This window comes from Mastomys coucha, unplaced genomic scaffold (assembly GCF_008632895.1).
Source record: "Mastomys coucha isolate ucsf_1 unplaced genomic scaffold, UCSF_Mcou_1 pScaffold16, whole genome shotgun sequence".
NCBI lineage: Eukaryota > Metazoa > Chordata > Mammalia > Rodentia > Muridae > Mastomys > Mastomys coucha.
Genome location: NW_022196898.1, coordinates 56,167,140 through 56,194,459, shown reverse-complemented (window position 1 = coordinate 56,194,459; position 27,320 = coordinate 56,167,140). Strand labels below are relative to the sequence as shown.

At 50.2% G+C, this 27,320-nt stretch overlaps 2 protein-coding genes and 1 pseudogene across 6 annotated transcripts in view; 2 read left to right on the top strand and 1 right to left on the bottom strand.

The window, feature by feature from the left end:
* Nucleotides 1-890: 890 nt before the first annotated feature.
* On the bottom strand, nt 891-1,492 carry LOC116093274 (annotated as a pseudogene).
* Ampd2 (adenosine monophosphate deaminase 2) lies at nt 1,051-13,561 on the top strand. 4 transcript variants are annotated; one of them, XM_031375161.1, is made up of 18 exons: nt 1,051-1,510; nt 6,581-6,711; nt 6,942-7,072; nt 7,365-7,433; nt 7,524-7,635; nt 7,923-8,109; nt 8,370-8,511; nt 8,622-8,711; nt 8,936-9,065; nt 9,878-10,072; nt 10,156-10,287; nt 10,433-10,596; nt 10,866-10,992; nt 11,080-11,243; nt 11,528-11,648; nt 11,917-12,090; nt 12,261-12,371; nt 12,495-13,561. In XM_031375161.1, exons 1-18 carry the CDS (start codon nt 1,501-1,503, stop codon nt 12,699-12,701), a joined length of 2,397 nt encoding a protein of 798 aa, XP_031231021.1. In that variant the 5' UTR covers nt 1,051-1,500; the 3' UTR covers nt 12,702-13,561. The 4 variants fall into 4 exon arrangements, with proteins under 4 accessions (XP_031231021.1, XP_031231024.1, XP_031231020.1 ...); XM_031375160.1 differs by lacking the exon at nt 1,051-1,510 and adding an exon at nt 1,889-2,490; XM_031375162.1 differs by lacking the exon at nt 1,051-1,510 and adding an exon at nt 5,335-5,360.
* Nucleotides 13,562-21,983: 8,422 nt separating this feature from the next.
* Nucleotides 21,984-27,320, top strand: part of LOC116093606 (glutathione S-transferase Mu 1) — a 29,529-nt gene continuing 24,192 nt past the window's right edge. Inside the window, exons 1-2 of one of the 2 annotated variants that reach the window (XM_031375153.1) lie at nt 21,984-22,234; nt 22,677-22,738. The gene's annotated coding sequence lies outside the window, so the exon portion shown is untranslated. The remainder of the gene's footprint in view (nt 22,235-22,676; nt 22,739-27,320) is intronic. The other variant, XM_031375152.1, reaches the window with a different exon arrangement.

Sequence of the window (27,320 nt, the reverse complement as noted above, 5' to 3'; positions counted from 1 at the left end):
TTGCAAGTCTAGGGGTTGCTTTCGCATGTAAGGCCAAGGGATACTGTCACTGAGCTCACACCCCCAGCCTAAGGCAGTAGTTTTTAAAGTTTGTTTAGTATAGTGGACAGGAGACTCCCTGGAGGCCGCATCAGATGCAGAAAGAGAACAGGGATCAGGACCCTGAGTTCCTGGTGGGGAGAGGACGGGAAGCATATAGTGGAGCGACCTGAAAGCCAGCTGCATAGACAACTTTAGAGCAGCTGTGTGAGAAGGCAAAGACCCCCCCAAGGGAGAGGATGGGGAAGGGACCCATTGCTGCTCATAAAGGTAATCGCTTTCAGTGAATTTTCCCTTCACAGGGTTCCTTTAGGCAGACTGCCCCTGGGAGACAGGAATGCTTGTTTGAGACAACCCAATTTCACTTAACCCACAAGGAGAATCAATGAGTCGGCAATAGTGATCCCAGGCCAAAGCAATCTTACACGAACACTGATTGGATAGTGACTTACAGGCCAGGCACGATTCTAAGCACTTACAATTACCTCATCTATCTTCATCAGAGCAGGGTAAGAGCTAAAGTTACCCTGTAAAACCCAGTGAGAAGTTCACCATCGGTCAGGAAGTAGGTGGAGATGTCTGAATTTGAACCTAGGCATTCTGGCCAGTCTAACCTCAACATAGAAACTAATGTGGGATGGTGAAGCAGCTTTGAAAGGCACACCCTGCCTACCAATGTCTGACAGGAGATAGACTCAGGTGGGAATGTGGAGAATTCAGGGGCAGGGCTTCTGCTTAAAACGGGCTCTGGGACCCTAATAATACCTACCTGACTTTGTGCCAGGCATTGTGCAAAGGGAATTTACCTTCAGTCCTCAGTAACTCCTTTGGATGAGGGTGTTTTCATTACCTCATCCCGTCTTACCGATGAGGAAGCCGACACACTGAAATCCCCAAGACCAAAGGGCCAAGCCAAGGCCAACCCTGGTCGGAAGGCTGCCCACGTGGCGTTAAGGAACAGGGAAAATGCTGGGGGCGTGGCCAGGGGCAGGAGGCGTGGCCGACCGGGGCGTGGCCGCGGATTTGGCCGGGCCTGGGGTAGGCGAGCTTGGCGCGCAGCCCGGAAGATCCCGGCGGGGTCGCACCTGTTGCGTGACTCCCCCGTAGCCCGGCTACGGGAGCCGGATCCCTAATTGATACCCAGAAAGTGGTGAAAGAACCCTAGGCGAATTCCGGGTCCGGTTTTCTGAGCACGTGGCCGGTTTCCTCTTGAGTGCGGGCTTGGGGTCGCGACTCCGGGGTCTCCTGAGGTCACTCTGGCCTCTGAAGTCGGCGGGAGTCCGCCCCCGGCCAGCTGGCCATTTTGAAAAACTGCCTTCCTTCTCGCTTCTCAGTGCGGGTGCAGGGGCCAGTGGCGCGACTTCGCCCCGCTGGGGGGTCTTCTCCCTTCCTCAGCCGGGCTTCCTCGTTGTGCAGACTTTCGTAGGCTGCCTTCCTGGTGCCACTCGGGACTCGGGCAGCATGGCCTCAGGTAAGTGTTTGGCCCGTGTGTGGGTGATAAAGGGACTCCAAAGCAGAGGTGCCTGGGTCGGGTGATAGAGGGTGGGGGTCTTGGCAATGCCTGCAAGACCTAGGGGATGTGAACAGCCCCTAGAAGGGTCCAAGGAAGCAGACCTTGCGTGTGGAGGCAGAGCGACAGGTCAGAGTAGGCTTGGGGTCTTTCTCACCGACCTCAGACAAGACCCTGCCTCCTGCTCTTCCTGTCTTCCTAGGAGGCAGCTTCTGCCGGTCAGTGGAATTTTCCCAAGACAGGCCCCTCCCTCCTGGGCTCGAATTCTCAGTTCTGCCTCCTCCCGGAGCTGGGCTGTCCCTAGAGCAGGGGTCAGATGGAGAAGAAAAGGGGGTGGGGGGGCTCTGCCCCAGAGGTTGGGTTTTCTTGAGTACGCTTGCTCCGTCCCTGGAGGAAATGGGCTTTGAGCTTAAAGAAGCTCAGGCGGTTTTATTCTTGCCTATTATTTTTCTCTCTGGCTGCCTGGACCAGCTTAGCCTGGACTTTGGCTTCTTTGCCTTGAAGCTTTGGCAAGGGATGAGGGTTCCCGAGGTGGGGTGAGGGTGGTAAAGAGCTGAGAGCTGGTGCTGTTCCATCTGTTTTCTTCTGCACTCCCACCCCAGTCCTAGCCACCATCAGACCCGGCACTCTAGAGACTGGAGTGGGAAGGGAGGGATGAGGGGCAGGATGGAGGCCCCACTCCCCGAGGTTGCCTAGACAACATCAGAAATCGTGGCCAGGGCCTCTTCCGCCTGCGGGGCGCTGCTTCCTGCATCAGTCACTCCCGCTGGGGGCGGGGCGGAGGAAGGGGTTGGATGTGGGAGAGCTTGGCCCCAGCCGGTGAGGTTCCTCCGCTGTCGCCTTGGCCCCAGCCATGGCATCCTATCCTGGCCCAGGCAAATCCAAGACCAAATATCCCTTTAAGAAGCGGGCCAGCCTGCAAGCTTCCGCTGCCGCTCCAGGTGAGAGTTCTTGGCTTCAGGCATGGGTTCCCCCTCCTTCTGTCCAGGCCACTGAGTGCCTCTGAGAGGGGCCCCCTTCTGCAGCACCCTCTCTGCAATGATGCCTCTCTACTTCGGTTCCAGGGCTGACTGGCTGGCCTGGTGGCGCAGGGAGAGAAGTGGGAGGGGGTGCTTGAGATTTCCATGTCAGGGATGCTGTCCTCCTTAACAAGGAGTGGGTGTGGATGTGGGTGCAGAAGGGTGTATATACACACACGTGTCTGCTCGTGCAGATGCTAAGACTGCGTGTGAAGTGTATATGAATGGAGTGGGGAGGGTGTGGGACTGACTGCGGACTGGCTACTCTGATTGGTGCCTGTGCCAATACCAGGCAGGCTCAGGCTGTACTTGTCTTTACTTATTCTTTCCAAAACCCTAGATCTAGAACTCCCTCGCTGGTGAGTGGGGGGTGGTGGGCGTCTGACATATGGGGTCATGCATTGCTAGCACATACACCAGAGCTAGGGCTCTCTTGCCTGTATCCCTTCTGTTTGCTTGTTCCTGGTCTGTGCTGTGAGTCTCTTCAGGAGAGTGGGGAGTCCTTGAGATGGCTGGTGGGCTGTGTACACTGCATCCTTTGGTTCGGCTTCCTCATGGGCCTGAGTGGGCATCTCTGCACCGTTTGCAGCGCGTTGTGTGGCCCATCCTGGTGAGGACTTACCTACTAGAGTTTGCGCTTCCAGGCATGTGAGTGTCTGTAGCTCTCCAGTCTAAGGGCTAAAAGAAAGACCTTTGGGTGCTTGATTGGATGTTATTAACCCTTTATAGCTGCCTGTATTTACACCCTCACTGGCCGCCTCTGGGCTATTCTTATACTGCTGAATATGCTTGTCTGGGCTTTGTACTGTGCTGAGATATATTCTCTGTGCTCTGATCTGTCTTCTAGGTGTATGTATGCCCCGGGGCTAGCTCTGTGCTGGTTACTCTGTTGCCGAACCAGAGACCCTTAGGTGCTTATGCTATGAGAGCATCTTGTCCTTGGGGTCAAGGCCTAGTGAGACAGTCTTAATAAGGAGTGAGGGGGCTCCGAGTCAAGATGATTGACTAAGCACCGGAATCCTGGAGCTGATGGAGTGGTCCCCTTTGGCTTTTGCCTGTATATGTATATATGTGGTACAAGGCCAGGGAGATGGATCCTGGCCTAGGAGAGTGGAAGTTATTGCCTGTGTTTTGCCTCTGGTGAGTCCCTAGCCGTCTTTTACAGACTAGGAGGATGTTCCGGCTGCTGGAACTCTTCCTGCTCGCCTAGCTCTTCCGTGTAGGTCCAGGGCTATCGGATAGGAAAGGGTTTAAAATGAGGGATTTGTCTTCATTTCTGCAGCTCTGGGGTCTGCCTTTGGGGACTTAAGAAGTGGTGGGTGGCTTGGTATAGTGATACACACCTGTATTTGGGAAGCTGAGGCAGGAGGATCAGGAGTTCCAGGCATGCTTAGACGCTTAGTAAGATCTTGCCTGGAAGTAAAAATAGAAAAGAATGAGGATATAGCCCAGTAGTAGAGGACTTGCCTAGCTTACACAGGACCTCAGGTGTGATCCCAGGAAATCCAAAGCCCCCAAATGGTCTGGAGCTGTGTCTAACAAGGCTCCGGGTTCCTTTTTGGTTGGTTGGTTTTTGAGACAGGGTTTCTCTGTGTAGCCTTAGCTGTCCTGGAACTCACTCTGTAGACTAGGCTGGCCTGAAACTCCCAGAGATCCATCTGGCCCCTGCCTCTGCCCTACTGAGTGCTGGGATTAAAGGTTTGTGCAGCTACCACCCAGCCTCGGATCTGAACCCTGGGTTGGGTGATCAGGTTCCGACCTTTGCTTCTTCCTCCTAGTCTGCTCTCTTGTAAGGGAGAAAGAAGTAACATCACTTCATTATCTCTACAGAGCTCCTTTCTCCTCGGTGCTCTTTCACTCTTACCAGCCCTGACCCTGCCCTGGGCTCAGAGACCCTCTCACCCTCCTCACTGAAGGGTCTCCATGTGGGAAGTGTTTAGAGGGTCCCAGGAATTCCTGACTGCAGTCCCGTGGGCTTGGGGCTCTAACCTAAGCTTTATAGAATGCTCGTAGGACATTCCCCAGTGAGTCCTGGGGCTGCAGCCAGGTAGGACAAGGCTACTTCTCACCCACTGATAGCCTGTGTCCAGAGGTTAAAACAAGCAAGTAAACAAAAGCAGAGTCCCGTGTGCCTTCCAAATGCGGTTCCCATATCCCAAGGTGCTCTTCCTGAACAGGTTGTCCTCACCTGTCTTACAGCTCTGTAACTAGCTCCTACCCACATTAGACCAGTGCTCCAACTACCAGCCAGCTCTGTGTAGCAAAGACCTTGTCTCTCTTGGAGAGTCCATAGTCAGGGCCCAAAAGACAGTGGTGGGCAGAGGAAGCTGGCCTGACGCTGCAGGGCTCAGGGGAGGATTGCTGGTCTCCCTCTGTGTGTCTCCTCCTACCCTTTGGCCAGCCAGGCTGTGTCCACTTTCTGTCCCCTAGGGCTGTGGTTTTAAGGAGACTTGGCCCCTCCCCTGCCAGGCTGCCTTGGCCACATCAGCTTGTCTCGTTTCTCCCTATTGAGACCCTGGATCCGGGTGGCTTCACTGGCACGGAAGAGGTTAAGGCCCTGTTAGAGTTCTCATCTCTCAACTCCCAGCTCTTTCTCTGGATTTCTGAACTCCCCTGAACTCTCCCAGCCCCCTACTTGTGGCCATCTCAGGGTCTCCCCCCGCTTATAGCTGCACTTGGTACAGCCCATGCCAGCCCCTGAGCTGTCCTGGGGGACTGGCTGCAGCTTTACAAGGCAAACAGGCAGGCAAGGGGCGCAGGGCTGCTGACCAGAACACTCTTGAACTCTGCAGGTAGCGTTTCAGTAGGGACCAAGGCAAGTAGGTAGTTGGGTTCTGATCTAGGGTAAGCACCTCTCTTTGTCCAGTGTTGGGACCGTACCTGGAGTACTTAGGAAGTGGGTACAGAGACCTTAAGACACAATGCCTAGATAGAGCCTCTGCGTCCTTTTCTAAGCCATAGTGGAGGTGGGGGAGAGGGTTCTGGAGAGATGGGTCTTCTACAGCTGGCTGGAAGAACCAAATGGTCTATGGGAGCTTCCAGCAAAAAGAGGCTGAGACTGGGAGGTTCTTTCCTGGTGGGCTAGGAGCTTAGGCAGCCCAGGACACTAGCAGCTTCTGACCTTCAGTGTTAGCCTTGTGGTAGAGTCCATGAAGAGGTCTGCCCTTGTTGGAATACAAAAAAACCCCTGGCTTCCAATTCTCCCTTCCCCAGGGCCCTCCATGAGGCCTCCAGCTTTGATCCTAAGGCCTCCAAGTGGCACAGACTGTGGCAGCTCCCTTTGGAGGGTCAGCTAGTTGTGGGACGGGTAGCCTGGGATTTGTCCTCATCTTGACAGCTCCGGGGTCCTAGAGAGAGAACAGGTCTCCAGTGGGAGACAGGGTTCCTTGCCAACCAGGTCTTCTTTCTTGAGAGTTGCTTCTCAGGTCAGAGCTGGGTGGCTGCTCTACTTTGCCTGTGCCTTGCAGGTCTAGGAAAGCAGGCAGTGGTTCTGTTCATCTCAGTGAAGGACCTATTAGGCCAGGGTAAATCTGGCCCTGGGTTAATACCCTAGAAGTTGATGATCCTTAGTGTGGCCACTAGTCCTGAATGAGTGCCTGGTGTGTGTGTGTGTGTGTGTGTGTGTGTGTGTGTGTGTGTGTGTATACACGTGTACATATATATCCCTTTTTGGAAAATGGTCATAGGCAGATAAATTCCCTTGCTCCAAGGGAGTAGGCTACTCCTATCTCAAGTTCTTATTGCAGAGTTGACTGGATCCATTTGCTCCATAGGCAGGCCCAGGACCTCATCCCTGAGCCTGGAGTGGTGAAGGGCCTCTGTGTAGATGCAGATGAATACTCTTAGGAGCCCCACGTGGTTGGCTCTTCTGTCTCAGTAGAAGTATTGTCCAAATGTCTAGGCCTTGGCTTTTAATAGGGTCTGACCCCAGGATGGGAAGGGGCTCTTGGCTTTCAGAGGTACCCAGGCCTTGTCCCTCCTCCCCTTGACCTTGGCACCACTGTCTCTGCAGAAGCTCGAAGCGGCCTGGGGGCCTCTCCACTGCAGTCTGCCCGATCCCTGCCAGGCACTGCCCCCTGCCTCAAGCACTTCCCGCTTGACCTTCGCACGTCTATGGATGGCAAATGCAAGGAGATCGCTGAGGTAGCATCCTTGTACCTCCTCACCTCAAACTCTACCTCTGTTGCTATACCTTCTACCTCAGCCACCTCTCGTCTTGGGACATCCTCTTATCAAGCACTGTCCCTAATGCTAAGCCTTTCCTGGGAACCCTGGCTCCTACCCTCACCCTTCGCCCAGGCTCTGCAGGGGATGACAGGGGCAGAGGACTTGAAGGCCACCTGACCTTTCTTCCTTTTCCTCACTGGTACCAGGAGCTGTTCAGCCGCTCACTGGCTGAGAGTGAGCTCCGTAGCGCCCCTTACGAGTTCCCAGAGGAAAGCCCCATCGAGCAGCTAGAGGAGAGGAGACAGCGGCTGGAGCGCCAGATCAGCCAGGATGTCAAGTGAGCCTGCCGCTGCCCCTTCCTGTTGTCTCTTTGAGGTCTGCCTGGAAGGCAGCAATAGAGCACATTCTTTAGAGCCCGGCTACTGCTGGATCCATCTACCTGTAGGCTCCGAGTCTACTGGATAACTTACTTCTGGAGTTGTTTTCTCATCTGTGAAGTGGGGTGAGAACAGCCCAGGGTCTATAGGTCTGCCTGTAGACCACATGTGACAATATGTGGATAGAAGCTGGGACCTGAATGCTGCAGCTACTGCTCTTGCTCTACCAGATTTTACTTTTCCCACTTTTAGGCTGGAGCCAGACATTCTGCTTCGGGCCAAGCAAGATTTCCTGAAGACGGACAGCGACTCAGACTTACAGTAAGAAGGGCAGAGGGGCATGCACAGATGATACAGGGATGGGTCTGCACCATGGCTGTCTCTGACCTTTGTTTTATCTTTTTCCTATAGGTTGTACAAGGAGCAAGGAGAGGGACAGGGTGACAGGGGTCTTTGGGAACGTGATGTGGTACTGGAACGGGAATTTCAGAGGGTCATCATCTCTGGAGAGGAGAAGTGTGGGGTGAGAGTGGAGTGAAACCTTAGGTTTCTACCCATATGCTCTAGAGGGTTCTGGCCCTGGGCAGTGGGAGCCGGAGAGGGTATTTCTTTTTCTGGTGCCTGGAATGGCAGAGGCTGTGGGCTCACTAATTCGCTGGGACCTGAGAAGGCTGGATGTTCCTGGGTTTGAGGCCTTTGGAGCTGGGGGTAGGCAGTGTGAGGTCTGGGCATGGCCAGAGGCAGGGAGGTGAGTGTGAACATGAGTGAGCACAGAGACCAGAGAGAGTGACCGCTTGTCCTTGTCTTCAGGTGCCATTCACGGACCTCTTAGATGCAGCCAAAAGTGTGGTGCGGGCACTTTTCATCCGGGAGAAGTACATGGCCCTGTCACTGCAGAGCTTCTGTCCCACCACCCGCCGTTACCTGCAGCAGCTGGCTGAGAAGCCCCTGGAGACTCGAACCTATGAACAGAGTCCTGATACACCTGTATCTGCTGGTGGGAGCTCCCATCCCTCTCCAACCCCAACTGTCCTGAGTGTCTAGGCTTGGAGCCTAGGCACTTCTGCCCTGTCTGCATCTCCCCCACCTCTGACCCCAGGCTCCTTCTAGCTTCTTGACATGCAGCAGAGTGGAGGGTGGGGACCATAGCTACTCTTTGTGGGCTTCTGGCACACCTTGCCCTTTATGGAGCCCACAGACTGGGCAGCTACTGGCCTTGAAGCTCCCTAGCCCTGATTCTTCCTTTCCTCTTTGCAGATGCCCCGGTGCATCCCCCTGCCCTGGAGCAGCACCCGTATGAGCACTGTGAACCAAGCACTATGCCTGGGGACCTGGGCTTGGGTCTGCGCATGGTGCGTGGTGTGGTGCATGTCTACACCCGCAGGGACCCTGATGAGCAGTAAGTGAGGTGTCATGTGTGTTGGGGTACACCATATAGAATAATGCATTGGCTTGGGAGGAGCCGGAGGACTTGGCTTGCTCTCCTCACTGGAGCTTCCTGTGTGCTAGCTGTCCAGAGGTGGAGCTTCCGTACCCTGACCTACAGGAGTTTGTAGCTGACGTCAATGTGCTGATGGCCCTGATTATCAATGGTCCCATGTAAGTTTCTACCTGTCCATTCAGCTCATCTCACAGCCCAGATTCTCTTGCCCCAGCCCAGCCCTGCCCTGCCCTGCCCCACCCTGCCAGAGACAACTGTCACCTTGTCTCCTGCCACTCCCTGGTCAACCGACTCCTAGTTGGCTAGCCTGCTCTGCGTGCTCCTGCCCTCAGCTAACCCAGGAGCATCCACCCGAGCTTCTCTCTTCTCTCCTCTTGTCTAGAAAGTCCTTCTGCTACCGCCGGCTGCAGTACCTGAGCTCCAAATTCCAGATGCACGTTTTGCTCAATGAGATGAAGGAGCTCGCTGCTCAGAAGAAGGTGCCGCACCGGGACTTCTACAATATCCGTAAGGTGGGTCCTCAGCTCGTGGCCTCTGGGTCCTGGCCCTCTTCTCTCCTCCAAAGACTATGCTGTGTCTCTCCCACTGCCCCTAGCATCCAATATGAGAGCCCTGTTATACCTACTACTTGGACAATGGACCCTTCCTTTAAAAGTGAAAAATTTATTCCATTTTAATGTAATTTTTTGTAATTAATGTCATTTAATGTAATAAAAATTTAAATAAAATTTAAAAATAAAAAATAAATTTTTATTACATTTTAATTAATTTTGTGGATGTGGATGGTGGACAAGTGGAAGCAGAGGAAAGCTTACCAGGAGTCATTTCTCTTCTTCTACCATATGGGTCCTGGGCCTTGACTTTCTCAGGTTTAATGGCAGGCGCCTTTACCAACTGAGCCGTCTCTCCCAAACTTTGCATTTGTATATGTGGGCATATGATGTGTGTGCACATGTATATGTGTGCATGTTTGCAAGTATGTGGTTTTGTGTGTGTGTGTGTATGTGTGTGCATGCCTGTATAGATGTGTAGTAGGAGGCCAAAGTTGACATTGGGTATCTTCTCCCTTATGTACTGAGGCAGAGTTTCTTACCTGAACGCAGACTTTGGTCAGTAGTGCTAGCCAGCTTATCTTTTGTATCCCCTGCCTTCCTCCTATTAAGATTGTGGGCAGACTGCTGCGTATACTTGGCTTTTATGTGGGTTCAGTGGATGCCAACTGCAGTCCTCATGTTTGCATAGCAAACAAACACAGATGGCTGAGCCATCTCCCCGGTCCCAAGGCTTACCCTTTGTTGGACACAGCAGCCCTTTTCCACTGCAGGTGGACACGCACATCCATGCCTCGTCCTGCATGAACCAGAAGCACCTGCTGCGCTTCATCAAGCGGGCAATGAAGCGGCATCTGGAGGAGATCGTGCACGTGGAGCAGGGCCGTGAGCAGACGCTGCGAGAAGTCTTCGAGAGCATGAACCTCACTGCCTATGACCTAAGTGTGGACACGCTGGATGTGCACGCGGTCTGTCCCATGGGACGGCTGGGGTGTTGGTCGGCACTAGGGTCAGGGATCAAGGGTGACTTAGGCCTTTTCATCTCCTCCAGGACAGGAATACCTTTCATCGATTTGACAAATTCAATGCCAAATACAACCCTATTGGGGAGTCTGTCCTCCGAGAGATCTTCATTAAAACTGACAACAAGATTTCTGGGAAGTACTTTGCTCACATCATCAAGGTATGGAGATGATTCTCCCCTGCTGAGCCAGAGCCCATGTGTTAGGAGAGCTCAGGGGACAGGAGAAGGGAGGTGAGAGGCCTGATGAGACATGGGGGTACACAGGGCAGGGAGGAACCTAGATGTCATTGCTTCTGGTGTCTAGGAGGTGATGGCAGACCTGGAGGAGAGCAAATACCAGAATGCAGAGCTCCGGCTGTCCATCTACGGGCGCTCGAGAGACGAGTGGGACAAGCTGGCACACTGGGCAGTGAATCACAAAGTGCACTCTCCCAATGTCCGCTGGCTGGTGCAGGTGCCCCGCCTCTTGTGAGTGTCCCTTAGAGTGGGAGGAAGCTCCCTAGCTATGTACGAGGGATTAGGGCATGCCTCCTGCCCTATTGGGATGGCCCCGCCTTCAGTCACCAAGCTAGGCACTCTGAGTATCGGGAGAGGCCAACCCACAGTCTGTCCAGCCTGGTTTGTCTGGATGTCACACTCTCCAACTGTGGTTCAAATGCACTTTGGTGCATTTCTCATGACAGCTGTGACTCTTACTGGCCTTGACCTGCATATGTTTGTGGCCTGTCTCCCTGCAGTGATGTGTACCGCACCAAGGGCCAGCTGGCCAACTTCCAAGAGATGCTGGAGAACATCTTTCTGCCACTGTTTGAGGCTACTGTGCACCCCGCCAGCCACCCGGAGCTGCACCTCTTTCTGGAGCATGTGAGCGGTGGTGTGGGCTGGGCTGGGGCAGGATGCCTGGGCTTGGGCCCAGTGTGGCTCTAGGCCTGATCACCAGCACTTTGCCAGGTGGATGGTTTTGACAGCGTGGATGATGAGTCCAAGCCAGAGAACCACGTCTTCAACCTGGAGAGTCCCCTCCCAGAAGCTTGGGTGGAGGAGGACAACCCTCCCTACGCCTACTACCTGTATTACACTTTCGCTAACATGGCCATGTTGAACCATCTGCGCAGGTGCTTACTCCAGGGGTGCCAAACCCCTGCTTGCTGTGCTTTGAGCACCCTGAGCTAAGGTCATTAGTGCCCCGACACACCCATTCCTCCAGCATCCAGACTAACAGGCTCTTTCTCTGCCCTTAATTTTTCCATCCTTCCCCGTAAGGATCTTTCCCTGTCTCCTCTCCTAGCTCCCCACTGTCACTCACCAGAGGGCAGGCGTACAAGTGATGTGGGGTCTGGGGTCAGTGAACTTAGGCGTACCCAGGTCCTGCAGCTGACTCTGTCTTCATACCCCTCAGGCAGAGAGGTTTCCACACATTTGTGCTGAGGCCGCACTGCGGGGAGGCTGGGCCCATCCACCACCTGGTATCAGCCTTCATGCTGGCCGAGAACATCTCCCACGGGCTGCTTCTGCGTAAGGTCAGGGTCTACACCCCCAGCCTCCACATGCAGCTGTTTGCCTCTTCCTGATCCTCCTCCTCCCCAGCCATGAGATCAGATCCCTCCTTCCCAATATAATTAGCTCTTCCCACCCATCCTCTAGATGGGGAGCCCAGCCCAGGATTCATCATTCTTATGTGAGATCTAGCCTGGACCACCCCCTTTCCCCTAAGCCCTAGAAGCAGCATGCATGCCCTCCCAGCATTCAGACTGCCTGACAAGTCCTTCACTCCTCCCACCTGCCCAGGCCCCCGTCCTGCAGTACCTGTATTACCTGGCTCAGATCGGCATTGCCATGTCCCCACTGAGCAACAACAGCTTGTTCCTCAGCTACCACCGGAACCCTCTACCAGAGTACTTGTCCCGTGGCCTCATGGTCTCGCTGTCCACAGATGATCCCTTGCAGTTCCACTTCACCAAGGTCAGACCCAGGCCAGCGGGCAGCCAAGGGCGGAGATCTGGGGGTACTGGGTGTCTCTGGTTGGTGCTGCCCCCCTTGCTAGTGGAGCTTAGCCACTGTTTGCTAAGTCCTTAAAGGAGGGAGAGACTGCAGGGGCCTGATGTCTCCCTCAAGAAACCTGGCTTGTGCAGGAACCCCTGATGGAGGAGTACAGCATCGCCACCCAGGTGTGGAAGCTCAGCTCCTGCGATATGTGTGAACTGGCCCGTAACAGTGTGCTCATGAGTGGCTTCTCTCACAAGGTACAGTACTCAGCCTGCTTGGGGCTGGGTATCACCTTTCTCCCTTTGCGTTTGGGGTCCTGACCTTGTCCCTGTGATAGTTGGATCTACCTGCATCTCTGCCTGTTACCTATATCCCTGCAGGTGAAAAGCCACTGGCTGGGACCCAACTATACCAAGGAGGGCCCTGAGGGCAATGATATCCGCCGTACCAACGTGCCAGACATCCGAGTGGGCTACCGCTATGAGACGCTATGCCAGGAGCTGGCGCTTATCACACAGGCTGTCCAGAGCGAGATGCTGGAGACCATCCCAGAGGAAGTGGGCATTGTCATGAGCCCAGGGCCTTAGTGACCCTGGTCTATGCAGTGCTTGCCCCATCTCAGCGACTTGATGGTGTCTGTGATTAGACCCCTCCCACCTGATGTGGTCTCTGCATGTCTCCGTGCTATGTTTCTGTCTTGCATGTCTTTGACCATGTCTTGCCTCTGGGCCACCTCAGCGAAAGCAAGTCCAGGAATCTGCTTCCTTATTGTCTCGGCCCAGGTGGTACCTGATGGCTGAGATTTAAGAGTTGGCCCTGCTAGTGACCCGTCCCAGAATTGTCAGAAGTCTGGTTGTCCTATGGTGTCTTCAGTGTCCACGGGGGCTTAGGGTGGCTGTATGGGGCTGGCCCCTTGAGCCCCAGGAACCCAGGCTCTGCTGAGAGTTCAAATTGAGTTTCCCTTGTGTTTATGTGGCCGTGGGGCAGGAGGGGCTTATTTTATCTCTGCTGTGGCACTGGCTGCCCAGCCTCTGAAGTTCCAGTTGGTCTGTGCTGGGCAGAGCAGGAGTTGGGCTCGCTCATGGCCCTGGAGGCCTGTCCTGAGGGGCTGGCCCACTCTCCCTGCCAAGTCACTACTGCTCATCAGCCTCCCGTTCCTCCCTAGCCCACACGTTCCTTTGTTACCAGCTCCCTTGTACCCCTGTGGGAGGGGTTAGCTGCCCTGATCTGTCTCAGTTGGAGGCTGCTGCGGTTGCAAGGTCCTGGGACTGTCATTAGTCCCAGAGGTGGCACCTTCTCTGAGGGTTTCCAGGTCTTTGGCCAGGCCCAATTCCCAGCTAGCCTCTTGTGTTACGTTTTAGACCGAGGCCTTTGCTATGAAGAACAGTGTTTCATATGACCCATTTTTCCTAGTGCATGAGAAATAAAAAGATTATTTAATTAATGAGGCATGTGAAGATCTCTGTTGGCAGAGGGGGAGGAAGGGTGGCGGAGTGATCAGGCACTCTGGAGTACAATGTGGGGTGCTGTAGAACATCCAGTTTGCCCCTTCTGAAGAGATCATGAGGCTCCAGGTCCATGGTGTGTATTTTTGACACACCAGCTTGAAGGATGGCATTTTTCTTACCTTGTGCTTTCTGTACAGCCTCTTAGGGCAGCGTGGTAGATGGGAATATATGCCCTTACATGGCTGCCCGAGGCTTTTAGGGAGCCTGTTTAAAATGCTCTTCTCGGGTCCCTCCCTTGGGGATTCTGACACAAGGGTGGCAGATGTGATGACAGACATACCTGTCAGATTGTACTGCATGGAGCTGCTCGTGTTGGAATCCATTGCTAGCAATCCGCTTTCCACCCGTGCCTGTGATGCGATTTACAGAGCACCCTTTTGCCACTAAGGTGCCTAGAACCTGCTGCCAATGTAATGGAAGGGAGCAAAATGGGCCCTGGGCAGCACAGGGTTCTTACTACATAGGCAACAGATGCTTGCCACAGCTGCTGCTGGATGGAGAGGGAATAGGGGCTGCCTGCCTCAGAAATGCAAGCCTGTTTGATGAGAGCCTGGCTGGGAACCCAAGGAGGTGGCTATCAGGCCCCACCTCTACCCCTCATCTCCCACTCCCAACCCTTGACTCTGAGCAGGCAGGAAGGCCTTAGACTGTAGCAGGCACCCCAGAGACCCTCATCTGTGTGCCTCCTGCTGGCTCCTAGCCAATTAATTTTTCCCATTGATGTATCTTAACTGAGTGCTGGAGTTAGGACACAAGCAGAAGGCTGTACAGAACAAAACTAGTTTCTGCCTAGGGAAATGGGCTGAGGGGACAGAATGGCCAACAACGGAACAGAGATGAGCACCATGTCTGAAGTTCTTCATGCCTCACTGGGCCTTGTCTGCTCTGCCCCCAAAACAGCTTTTCAAAGGTGATGGGCACTACTAACTTTTGGAAATCAAACAAGCTGGATTAAGAGATCCTTCTAGGCTGTTCCAAGAGGCCAGCATTGCCTGTCTACACCAGCACTGAGGATTTTGTATTCTTCACTGAATCTGTCAAAAGGTCAAATCCCTGCTTTCATTTTCCTGTCCAGCTTTTATCAGTTTGTGTTGAGATCCAGCCCTCAGCGCACCACTCACTAACAATGTTTCTTAGTCACCTCTCTGGTTTCATACCAACCGCACTTTGGTTTTTCATCGTTCAGACATTTCTCTTTTAAACATTCATCAAGAGTGAATCTTTTGAAAAACATCCTTTTTAAAGATTGAGTTTGTGGTGCTAGGGACTGAACACAGGACCTTTCATATACTAGGCTAGTGAGCTGTACACACAGCCCAGGAACAAATACTCTTTAAAAGGCAAGGAAGCTTTTCCTAGCTAAAAACAAAAGAAAACTTTACTCACTTCCATAATGGGTCACATGAACTTGCTGGCTGATGCTCCCAAGAGACACAGCCCATCCTCATCACCACATGCTCAAGTTCCTGCTTCCCAACTGCCAGAAGGGAGCATGGGTTCGCTGGTCATCACTGATGACCACAGAGCTAGAGAATGAACTCACTGCCAGGCTAACCAGGTACACATGGGCAGCTCCAGATGTGATTGATGTGCCGCTCACAAACCCAGGAGAACCAGGCAGAATAACCCACTCCTACCCTGCTGACTTGGTTTCATTGCACTGAAATCCTTTGATGGCAGCACGGACTATGAAAAATTAAGATGAGGGCTGGAGAGATGGCTTACTGATTAAGAGCACTCACTGTTCTTCCAGAGGCCCTGAGTTCAATCCCCAGCAACCACATAGTGGCTCACAACCATCTGTAATGGAATCTGATGCCCTCTTCTGGTGTGTCTGAAGACAGTGACAATGTACTCACATATATAAAACAAATCTTTAAAATTTTTTTTTTTTTTAAAAGAAAACTTAAGATGAAAACACACGGGAGGAAGATACTGAGATTCTTTTCCTGGGAATATAAAACAAAAACATGTATAAATAAAATGCCTTGGGAGAAAAGATTTCTTAAAAGGGGACTTTGAAGTTACAGGAAAATAGGAAGCAAAAACCCTCTTCTTGCTACAGTTTTACCAAGCATTTGCTTATGACCTACATATCTGAGCTATATGTGTGCATGAACATATTTTACATATGTTTTCCTTCTAGTTTTTTTCTTCAAAAAGCCTTTTTGTTACATTTTGTGTGTATGTGTGTGCACACGCACACACACATGCATACATGTGTGCATCTCTGTATACTCATCATGGTGCATATGTGGAGGTCACTTGATCCTCTCCTTCCACCACATGGGCCCTGGAGATGTGTCAGGTTGTCAGGCTTGGCAGCCATCATTTACTGAGTCACCTTGCCATCCCCACTTCTTGTTTGTTTTTGAGACTGGGCCTCCTGTGCAGCTCAGGCTGGCCTTCCACACAACCGTCTTGGTGCAGAGGTTACTGATGTGTGCCACCACACACTAAGTTCAAGGGATTTTTTTTTTAAACCGAGATTTTGTTCTTATTAAATTTACATTTAAAATTATTAACACATTTTTCACATTTTGTTGTAATCATCTATAAATGTAAATTGTTATGTTTTGGTTTGATTTGGTTTTGATTTTTCAAGACAGGGTTTCTTTGTATAGCCCTGGCAGTCCTGGAACTCACTCTGTAGACCAGGCTGGCCTTGAACTCAGAAATCCGCCTGCCTCTGCCTCCCAAGTGCTGGGATTAAAGGCGTGCACCACCACTGCCCGGCTTATAAATGTAAATTTTATCGCTGTGCCCTGCCTCATGATGATTTACCACTGTAGCTTTTCTCTGTTAAGAATAACTAGGACTGGGCTTGTGAGATGGATCAGCAGGTAAAGAACATTGCTGGCAAGCCTAGCACCCTGTTTCAATGCTTGGGTTTTACATTGTAGAAAGTGAAAGATGATTCTTGAAAATTGCCCTCCGGGAACATGCACCATGGTATGTGCGTGTGTGCACATGCTCAAAATGTAAAAAGAGTAGTGAGTAAGCCTGGAGAGTGCGACTGGCTGTGCACTGTAGAGCCGTAACTCCTGGCCTTAGCTGTAGTCCTGATCTGTGTGTGTCACCGTGGGCAAGATACTCCCTTCTTTGTGCCTTCCAGATTCTTACCCATAATGATTTCCTCGTGCTGGACTGGCTTTAAAGCATTAGGTAAGATTCTAGTAAGCTTTAGCTTTGGTTTGCACAAGGCTTGAGATTCTCTCGCTAACCTACAAGCCCATAAGAGAATTGCCAGCGTTGAGATGTCTATTTCACTTAACGGGGTGAAGCAAAGCCCTTCCCTTGCTTGCTTGCCTTGCCAGACCTCTCATAAGGTCTCCTGCTAGCCCTTCCGTGTGACCTGCTTGGGGGCTGAGTGTGGACCCCTCCTGAGGAAGGCAGCACCTTCCCACCCTCCAAAAGGTTGACCTTGAACTCATGTAGTCCTGGCTGGGGCAGGATTTCTCCCTCATTTGCTGGTGAACTTTTAAAATCAATGCTTTAAAATGCCCCAAACATTGCATGCAAACGGCAAGAACCTCCCCCCTTGTGGCCCTTGGGCTAGCACAGACTGAAGTGCTAGGCACTGCAGCTGTAAATCCTAGCCAAGTAGACAGCAACCTGGGCTGCTATGCGGGCGCCCCCTCCTGGGGAGCCGGAGAGGAGCAGGTGGGGACATTTCTTGTGCTTATCCAAACCCTGTCACACTATTGCCTCCTGGGTAAATTTATTCAAGGAAAGTCCAATAGAACATTTAAACATTAACTCACGTTTAGCCTGATGTTCAATAATTCACTTTGTTTTCTATATTGGAGCAAAGTCGCTCAACTTGACCTTGCCTGGTCGATGACTAAGGGTAGGTGGTCTCTGCAGCATCTGGAGTTAGGGGTGACCCAGAATCCCTGGTTCTGGATGTAAACCTGTGGAGTGGGCTTTCAAAGCTCAGAGAAGGCTGGGGAGCTAGGACTTCGGAGGCTGTAAAATAAGAAAAGGAGAAAATGAAACTAACAAATGTTTAAGGAAATGCCTTCAGAAAATAGCATGTCAACTTCAATATTTGTTAATTTTAGTATCCCTACAAATGTCATCATATTTGGAAACAACTTGTAAACTGGATTTGGCAAACACTCCAGAATCCGCAGCATGACTATAGCCATAGCCAGTTCTAAACTAAAGGAGTTACTCATAGTCGGGTAACTTCAAAAGCAGCTTCAAAAGCGAGTCGAAGGAGCCCTTTCAGTTTAAACCAAAGACGAGTTCCAGCGAATGAAGACATGGGTATATTTGATTGTTGGCTACTCTTGGAGGGGAGGGTCTTCAGAATCAGCTCCCTGCCCCGCCCTCTTCCAGATAAGATTGGCTCACCCTCAGTCCAGCCCTCAGGCTGGTGTTTCCTCCTGGCTGGTCAAGTTGCAGCCTGGGTTCCTGATGGCAAAGCAGCATATGGATGGTTAGATGTCCATTTCTACTCTGCTCCTGAAAAACTGACCTGCTTGTGAGCCTATTAACTGGGCAAGCGAGCCCTGAAACATACAAGCAGGTAGAGGAGTAAAGCCCAGGATACCCCAACCTGGGACCCAGAGAGAAGAAATGAGGGCACTAGGGTATGTCTCTAGCACCCTGCACGCAGAGGCCTAAGTTCTTTCTGTGTGAATGTGTGCAGTGTACTACGGGCTGCTCCGCATGCCAGCCAGCATCACATTCCCATTCTTTCCTTTTTGATGCGGAGGTTCTCTCTCTATCCCAGGCTTGATTCACTATGTAGCCCTGGCTGGCTTTGAGTTAGCAACAATCGTTCTGCCTCCCTCAGCCTAGGTACTGAGATTTCAGGCATTCACCTCCAGGTCTGGCATTCTCCCGCCCCCGAAGAGAAACACTGGGTTCAGTGAGGTTGAGGAAGTGCAGAGCGGATCCCTCAGCCACTCTAGTGTGGCTCTTCAGGTCTGTATCTGGTTGGGGGCTGAAATTGTCTCTGAGAAGGGATGTTGTCCTGCCTCATCCTGGCATGAGTGAACTGGATGTGACTGGTAGCTGTGGGAGTGGAGAAGAACGTTTAGAGAGGCAGTTAAGATTTGTAGTTAAGCTAGGTGGTAGCAGTGCATGCCTTTAGTCTCAGCACTTGGGAGGCAGAGGCAGAGGCAGAGGCAGAGGCAGAGGCAGAGGCAGAGGCAGAGGCAGAGGAAGAGGAAGAGGAAGAGGCAGAGAGGGAGAGGCAGAGAGGCAGAGGAGAGGCAGAGGCAGAGGGATCTCTGAGTTTGAGGCCAGCCTGATCTACAGAGCAAGTTCCAGGACAGCTGAGGCTATACAGAGAAACTCTGTCTTAAGAAACCAAAACTAACTAACCAAACAAAAATCTGTAGTTAATGGCTGGAGAGATGGCCAAGTGGGTGACAGCACTGGCAGCTTGTCCAGACAACATGGCAGCTCACAATTGTCTGCAACTCCAGTTGTAGGGGATCCAACTTCTTCTGACCTCAGTGGGAACATGGTGCGCAGACATCCATGCAGGCAGAACACCCATGCACATGAAATAAAAATGATGAGTACAGTTAAAAAGAAAGATCAGTGGTTAGGGACTAGGAGCATAACAGCTGGTAAAGCACTTGTCCTTCAAGTACAAAGACCTAAGTTCAGTTCCCAGAATCCCAGTGCTGGGGAGGTGCAGGCAGGAGGCTCCTTGGGGCTCACTGGCCAGCTAGCCTAGCCTAATTGTCTCAAGTGAGGTAGACAATGCTCCTGAGGATTATATCTGAGGTTGTCTACTGGCCTTTAACATAGGCATATGTGTGTGTGTGTGTTTGTGTGTGTATGTGTGTATGCGTGTGTTTGTGTGTCTGTATGTGTGTGGGTGTTTTAAAAAACAGGGTGGCATAAGCAGCCACAGTGTCATGATTGGCTGGCACAGTCTGACAAAAGATTGAGAGCATGGATGCTGAGAGGTGGTGACAAGTCCAAATCCTCCCTTTCATAGGTAAGAGACCGAAAGCTCAGAGCCCATATATTTTTCCCCGAGAGCTCGTGTTAATAAGTGACAGTGTGTCAGCGTGTGTTAATGAGGTCACTGCAACAGAAACCTGGGATAACTTAAAAGCAGGAGAAGTTTGTTTTGGCTCACATTCAGAGGCCTGCATCCATGGCCACTTGCTCCTTTCGCTATGGACTGATGACAGCACAGTACTCAGTAGAGGGAGCATGTGATGGAGAAGGTCCCTTTACCTCCTGGAGACCAGGAAGCATCACACAGGGAGAGGGTCCCAATATCTTCTTCGAAGGCAAGGTACCAACTTATCTAACTTTGGGGCCTCCACTAAGGGCACACTTTTTTTTTTGAGACAGGGTTTCTCTGTGTAGCCTTGGCTGTCCTGGAACTCACTCTGTAGATCTGCCTCCCAAGTGCTGGGATTAAAGGTGTGCGCCGCCACCACCCATCCACACTTTTTTTTTCTTCAACATAATATTTTTATTATTATTTGGAAATTCATTTCATGCACCATGATCACACTTCCCAGTCTTTCCAGTCCCCCCACCCCCACCATACTTGTGGTCCCTCCCCAAAAGAAGAATGAGGAAGAGGAGAGGGGAGGGAGGGGAGGAAGAGGAGGAGAAACAGCAGCAGCAGCAGCAGCAGCATTGTCACACTCCCAGTAGCCATTCCCTTAAAGAAAACTTCCCCACTGCGCAGAAGCCATACACTGTGGAGAGCTACACTTTAGCATCCTTATCATGATTTTTAAAAAGAGATTTATTTATTTATTTATTTATGTATGTAGCTGTCTTCCAACACACCAGAAGAGGACATCAGATCCCGTTACAGATGAGCTACCATGTGGTTGCTGGGAATTGAACTCAGGACCCCTGGAAGAGCAGACAGGGCTCTTAACCGCTGAGCCATCTCTCCAGGCCCCCTTATCATGATTTTTAAGAGTTATTTTTTGATGGCTTTCTGCCTAAACTGTTACTCTTTTGTTGTTGGTGATGGTGTTTTGTTTTGTTTTGGCAGAATCGAGTGGGGGCAGGGTTGTCATAGAAGCCTTCTATGTCTGTTTTTCTCAACTGTGTGTCTGCAGTCATCAATACCACTGGAAAAGTGGTTTCCTTGCCCATTGCAGTCAGCATGGATCACGGACTTCCACATGGTTTCTGGTGACAACACGGGCTATAGACATTCACATGGTCTCAGCATCAGCACACACCACAGACCTCAGCATGGTCTCCAGTGGCAGTATAGGCCATGGACATTGACACGGCCCTCTGTGACTGCATGGGCCTCGGACTCCATCGTAGCTCTCAGCAGCAGTGCAGGCCAAGGATGTCAATGTGGAAGGGCACACTTTTGAAGGCAAGCACTCCAGTGACTCATAACTCCCAGGATCTCCTCCCTCTCTGTTCCTACTGCACACTCCAGCTGTGGCCCTGAGCACCCCTGGGGAAGCCCCGTGGTCATGGGTCTTAGGAGATGCTTTGGAATTGACGGTGGAGACTCAGACACACTGTGCCCCTCCCAGGGCTCCAGAGCTCCCAGCCTACACCAGCTAGCCAACATTCTAATTATCATGTACCTTTCCTGGATTACTTTTCCTTTCAGATCCTCATAGCCCACTGGACAGTATCTCTTTTATAATCCACAGCTCTCAGATGAATATCTTTTTTCTTGGCTTTGGATTTTTAAAAAAGATTTATTTATTTATTTGTTTGTTTATTTAATGTATATGAGTACACTGTAGCTGTACTGATGGTTGTGAGCCATCATGTGGTTGCTGGGAATTTGAATTCAGGACCTCTGCTCAATACAGTCGACCCTGCTCGCTCCAGCCCTGCTCGCTCTGGCCTAAAGATTTATTATTATATCTAAGTACACTGCACTAGGAGAGGGCGTCAGATCTCATTACGGATGGTTGTGAGCCACCATGTGGTCACTGGGATTTGAACTCAGGACCTTTGGAAGATCAGTCAGTGCTCTTAACTGCTGAGACATCTCTTCAGCTCAGCTTTGGATTTTTAAAAACTTTTTATTGATTCCTTGTGAGTTTCACATCATGAACCCTGGTCAGTCCTGCTCATCTACCTACCCTTTCATATTCACCCTTCACCCTTGCAGTCTTCCCCTACAAAATAACAACACACACACACACACACACACACACACACGCACACACACACACACACACACACACTCATTGCGAAATCTGTAGTCCCACAGTATATCTCTCTGTCCGCACATCTTCACTTGTGAATGCTCAATGCAATGAGTCATTGGTCTTTGCTTGGTTCGAGGTCTCTGGCTTCTGTGACATCATCAGTACTGTATCCTCACTGGGACTCCTCCCAGTTTTCCTGTTGTTGCCCCGGGTCAGGGAGATTCTGCAGCCCTGGATCAGCAGGACTGGTCCCCTCACACATCCCAACCACTACCCAGGAGACTCTGCAGCCCTGGATCAGCAGGACTGGCCCCCTCACACATCCCAACCATTTGCAGATGATACAGATTGTGGGGTGGGCCAAGTCAGAGCCCTGAATTCGGGTCTGGATGGCAGACTAGCTCTTCCTTATCTGCACCACTGGGGCAAGCTGCGCAGCACGGCTCCAGCTAGGCCACCCAGTTCCTCTGTCTGCAGGAGGTAAGGTCAGCTCTTTTGCTCTCATGCCTTCGGAACCAGCTCAGACACATTCACAACTCCAAAGACAGCTCCACTGTGCTGCTTTGTCAAGGTGCAGGGGTTCACCCTCCCAAGTGCTACAGCCAGAGAGGGCCTGGGCCAGCTCTCCCACTCTCACACCCTTGGGGCTGGCTCAGCTGATGCCTTCACCGTCTGGGTCAGCTCCACGGTGTTGTCCAGTGCAGAGGTCACTTTCCCCAGTGCTATAGCCAGGGAGAGGACAGGGCTAGCTCTCTCACTCTTATGACCCAGGGTGAGCTCTCTGGACTACTGCAGGTGAAAGGGGGGAGGGCATCGCCCCCAGCCCCACCCCACCCCACCTCAAGGCTGATGAGTGGTGGGGCTAGCTCTCCCATACTCTCACCCCCTGGGCTAGCTAGCTCGCTTGAGTCTCCTCCAACAGGTTCAGATCTATTGTGCTGCCCAGGTGAGGTGCAAGGCCCGCTCTCATGAGTGCTGCAGCAGGTAAGACGTAGGGCCAGTTTACATGCTCTCATAATCCCAGGTCCAGTTATATCAACTGCTGTAGGTAGTGAGGGGCAAGTGATTGGGGGGGGGGCAGGCATCTCTCCTCAGCTGAAGCTACCTCATGGCAGATGAGTGGCAGGGCTAGCTCTCCCTTGCTCTGTCCTCAGGGCTGGCTCAACCTCTCTGTCCAGGGCCAGCATTACTATGCCGTCCAGGCAAGGTGTACAGCCTTCTCTTCTGAGTAATGCAGCCGGCAATGGACAGGGGTAGCACAAATGGATATTCTGATCTGCAGATTAAGGGATTTTCTGGTTGCTCAGTGTTGTGGTGTGAGAGCCAGGCTTCTAATTTTCATTTATTTGACTCCAGATTCCAAGCTGAGCCACCACCGTGGTATACCACCTCTAGTGTTCTAGAAGCCTCTAGAGTTTTGCAAATGAAGTTAATTTGGGGCATCTGAGTTTCACATTGAGATACAGTAATGCTCTGCTGGTGTAGGGAGATGTCTACAGGTTGTGACAAAGCAGGAGAACCCACAACCCCCTGGTCTGTCACCAGAGTCTGACTCGTCTGTCCTGCTTGGCAAGCTGTACTTTCTTCTGTGTTACCCTGTCAGGGGTCACCCAGGGTCACTTTTTATATTATTCTGTTTCTTTTATTAATCAATTTGACACTTCCTTCTTTCGTTGATGCCACCAGAATAACCTTATTTCTCTGCAGAGTTTCCCTGTGTATTCCAGATTGGTCTGTAGACCAGGCTGGTCTTGAACCCAGAGATCCTCCTGCTTCAGCATCCTCAGTGCTGGGATGAAAGGTGTTTAGAAATAACTTTTCAATAAAGAGGTCTCCAGTGGCTGGGGAGAGGCCTCAGGAGATAAAGTGCTTGCCTTTTAAACCCAAAGATCAGAATTCAATCCCTGGAGCTCACATTTTAAAAAGAGAAAGCTGGGAGCAGTGGTCGTGTGCCACGGACCGGGATTTCTCGCGGGGTCCCTGTTCCGCGGGACAAGGGATTCTGGCCAGGTGGGTACGGGATTCGGCTTTGACAAACAGACTACACATGGGTGGTGTAAAATCTGAGTGTATTTTTCAAATATGGAGTCAGGTTTAAAAAAGTTAGATGGTACAATGGTCAAAATACATCAAAACAAAATGAAGGTACATAGCTCTACGTTAGGAACACAATGAGTCAGGCAGCAAAGTAAATACATGTTAATTTAGCAGGAACTAAACAAGGATTACAATCTGAAAGAAAGTTTAGCTCTGACCAGAATCACCTGGCTTCTAAAAAGCAGATAACAGCTCCTCTTCAGCTCGTTGCTATGGTTACAGACTGGGTGGGCCCAGGTAAGCTTTTCAACTAAGTTGCTTTTCTGGGCCAGCGGGAGCTAGCCCCAGGAAACACCTGCTAGGCTAGTTCCTAGGAGTGATTCAGCTGCAAATCTAATATGGCCTGCCTATGTTGACTAAGAATGAGGATTTCACCTGATCTTGCCCTGGGATAGTTTGTTCATTCTGTAAGCTTTAATGCCCTTCCCCCAATGCTGGAGGCTAAACATTCCAAGCCAGGGTTTGACTAGGAAGGTGGAACATTGATGAAGGTCAGAAAGCAAAGTCCGAATTTTCTTTTGTTAACTGTGAAGAAATGATATCTTGGTGAGTTCCTAGCACACAAGTACGAAGACATATCTGGGCCACCTCTGAGTTTGGGGTGCCAGGCGTCAATGTGGAGGCAGGAGACTGACTTTCCTTGAAGTTTTCGCCTCAAATACTGCCATCACGCAAGTGTGCGGTGGCTAGGGATCTCAGAAGAACTCTAAAGGCAAATGGAAGTACAATAATCACTATTAGAATAATGCCAACAACAGTAGCCAGCAATACTAAGTATTGAACCCAGTCCAAGGGATTCAATGTCATTAGATTGTTTTTTAAATCTCTGGCCAATTCATCAATGTTCTAAGTATCCAAATGACTTTTACTAATATCTGAAATTTCTGTCTTCAGTAGTTCCATATCATGGGAGATATTTGTATCTTTCTATACTCTCTGTAAATGGGCCTTAGTTCTTTCCCAGTCCATAGTTGAGTTATAGGGTAATGGAGTGACACAGATATACTGAAATGAAACATGACACTTGGTAGTTAATCTAACTTTTATATTCGCTACATCATGTCCCATGGCTAAAACTACTTCTTCTAAAGCATTGACCTTTGTCTCCAATTTCTTATTCAATATATATTGTTCTGTTAAAGCTATGGAAATGTTTTTATGTATATCATTGACAAAATGAGCAGTGTGTATCTGTTGAACTAGGGCTGTGGCAGAAAATGTAAACGAGGTTAAAATTGTGATTAAAGCAGTAATTCTTAAAATTAGCTCTGTAACAAATCTCTTAGGTCTAATAAGCTCATTCAATCTCTTTAAGGTTTGTAATCTAGAATTATCAAACCAAGGAATATTACCTAATTCTACAGGCAACATGACATAAGTAGGTCTTTTTAGTAAAATCAAAACCATAGATTCTTTAATTAAGCTAGGATCTATACAATTGGTTAATTGACAGGAAGTACAATGAACAAGAAAAGATTTTCTCAGATTAGTAATATTAACATTTGTAACATTACCAAGTAAAACAGCATACGGGTAAGAGACACAAGCCTTAACTGCGATAGGAGAGCTAGTTGGAGATTTAGGTTTCTGTAACAAAATTATATTTGTAGCTGTAGCAAGTCTAAACAAGTCCGGTTGAATAGTAGTGGTGTTATACATAACAGAATGACCAACCCAAATTGGGGCTACGAAACCTGGAGTGAACCAGCGTCTCAGAGGTTCGCTTCCCATATCAAAATTAAACTTATGAAACCGATCTGAAATAAAAGGGGAGGTACTATAATCATGATTTGGACTACGGACTGAAAATCTGTTATTGTATCTTGAGTTCCCCTGGGGTGAAAAATTGAGGCTGATCGTGGAAATCTACAGTCTAGCCAAGCAGGGTACTCAGTAGCTGCACTATTCCAAAAATAATCTTTATCTCTGTAAGCTTCCAAACAATTAGGAATCGGTAACTGAGTCACTGTCTCAAAAGTCTCATTATAAATTGTATAACCTAACGTCTGAAATTCTAATTTCTATATCTAGCGTTTAAAACTGCCTTCTCTATCAGGAGAGTCAGTCAAAAAGGATCGATAATTGACTGGCAGACACCCAAATGGTGCAGCTCCTTTAAGCGCTAGGCAAATAGGAACCGTGTCAGATCTTCTTACATAATTTACATGTTTAGAAATATGATGGTTCCTGTCAAAGTCTTGAAGACCGCCTAATAACTCCGAATTATTTGTCATAACCTCAATATGGTTCTGCTCATTCCACCCCACTGGATGAAGTAGTGGTGGTTTTGGAACATAAGCCCAAAAACTCTCTCCTTTTACCACAGTCACCTGTGTAGCTATTAAGGCGAGCATAGCCACAAACATGGTCTCTGATGAAAGTGTCTTCCCGGTTCTCAGAACCATCTTTTCTGCCTCATGAGTCAGTCTCTTTAGTTGTCCCCAAGTCGGTATCGGGGTGGTCGTCGTGGTTGCAGCTCGTGAGGGGGCCAGAGAAAGTTTTCTCATCTTCTCCAGCATCTGTTCTTCCTGCTTCTGTTTCTTCTTCTCTCTGCGCCTTCTTGTGCGGGAGACATGGGGCCGGTCGGACCAGTCGGTCTGGAATCTAGATGGGGGATTCTGCATCCTGTGGAAAAACACATGCATCGCCTCTTCCCGAGGTCATTAGAACATCGGGGCCTCTCCAGGCCCCAGTCAAAAGGTCTTTCTATCTCACTAAAGGTTGCGCTTTAAAAGCTACTGGACCCCAATGTCTCATCATAGGAGTCTCTCCCTGCTCGTTAGTGTTAAGGTGATTAATCACGAACAGAGCATGCGTCAGAGCATGATGGGGTGAATAAAACTGATTAGCAGTCCTCACCCTATCAAGCTGATTCTTAAGTATTTGATGAGTTCTCTCTATTATTGCCTGTCCTTGTGGATTATAAGGAATTCCTGTAACATGTTCAATCTCCCACGAGGCTACTTGGTAAATTCCAGGCCTGTCTAGGATACTTGGAAAACTCCAGGCCAGGGAGAGAATCTGTCTTTAAAGTAAAAGGGGGCAGGACTGGTTGGTGCCAAGTAACAACATTAGACATTGTTTTCTGTCTTACACACACACACACACACACACACACACACACATACACACACACACACACACACACACACAAGACTTTCTTGCATGAATGCTAGGGGACTTGCTAAGGGCTTTCTTGATTTTTCCATTTTCTGTAACTTAATTGCTTAACAAAATATGAAGTTCTCTTCTGGATTCTCTGAACTTCCAGAGATTCTTTGTGCAGACATGTAAATATACGGCTTTGTTCTTCACCTGTATACAACACATACACACACACACACAGAGGCATGCGTGTGCACACACACATACACACACGCACATGAGTACATGTGTAGAATAAAAATTCTTAACTAAGTCCCAAAATGGAGTCAAGCATGCTTCTATAGAGCAGAGAAATCTTTGACTG

Coding starts and splice junctions, on each gene's coding strand:
- Ampd2 (XM_031375160.1), top strand. CDS start 2,403: ATGGCATCCTATCCTGGCCCAGGCAAATCCAAGACCAAATATCCCTTT. Junction 8,110..8,369: donor TGATACACCTGTATCTGCTG/GTGGGAGCTCCC, acceptor TCCTCTTTGCAG/ATGCCCCGGTGCATCCCCCT. Junction 11,244..11,527: donor ATGTTGAACCATCTGCGCAG/GTGCTTACTCCA, acceptor CATACCCCTCAG/GCAGAGAGGTTTCCACACAT.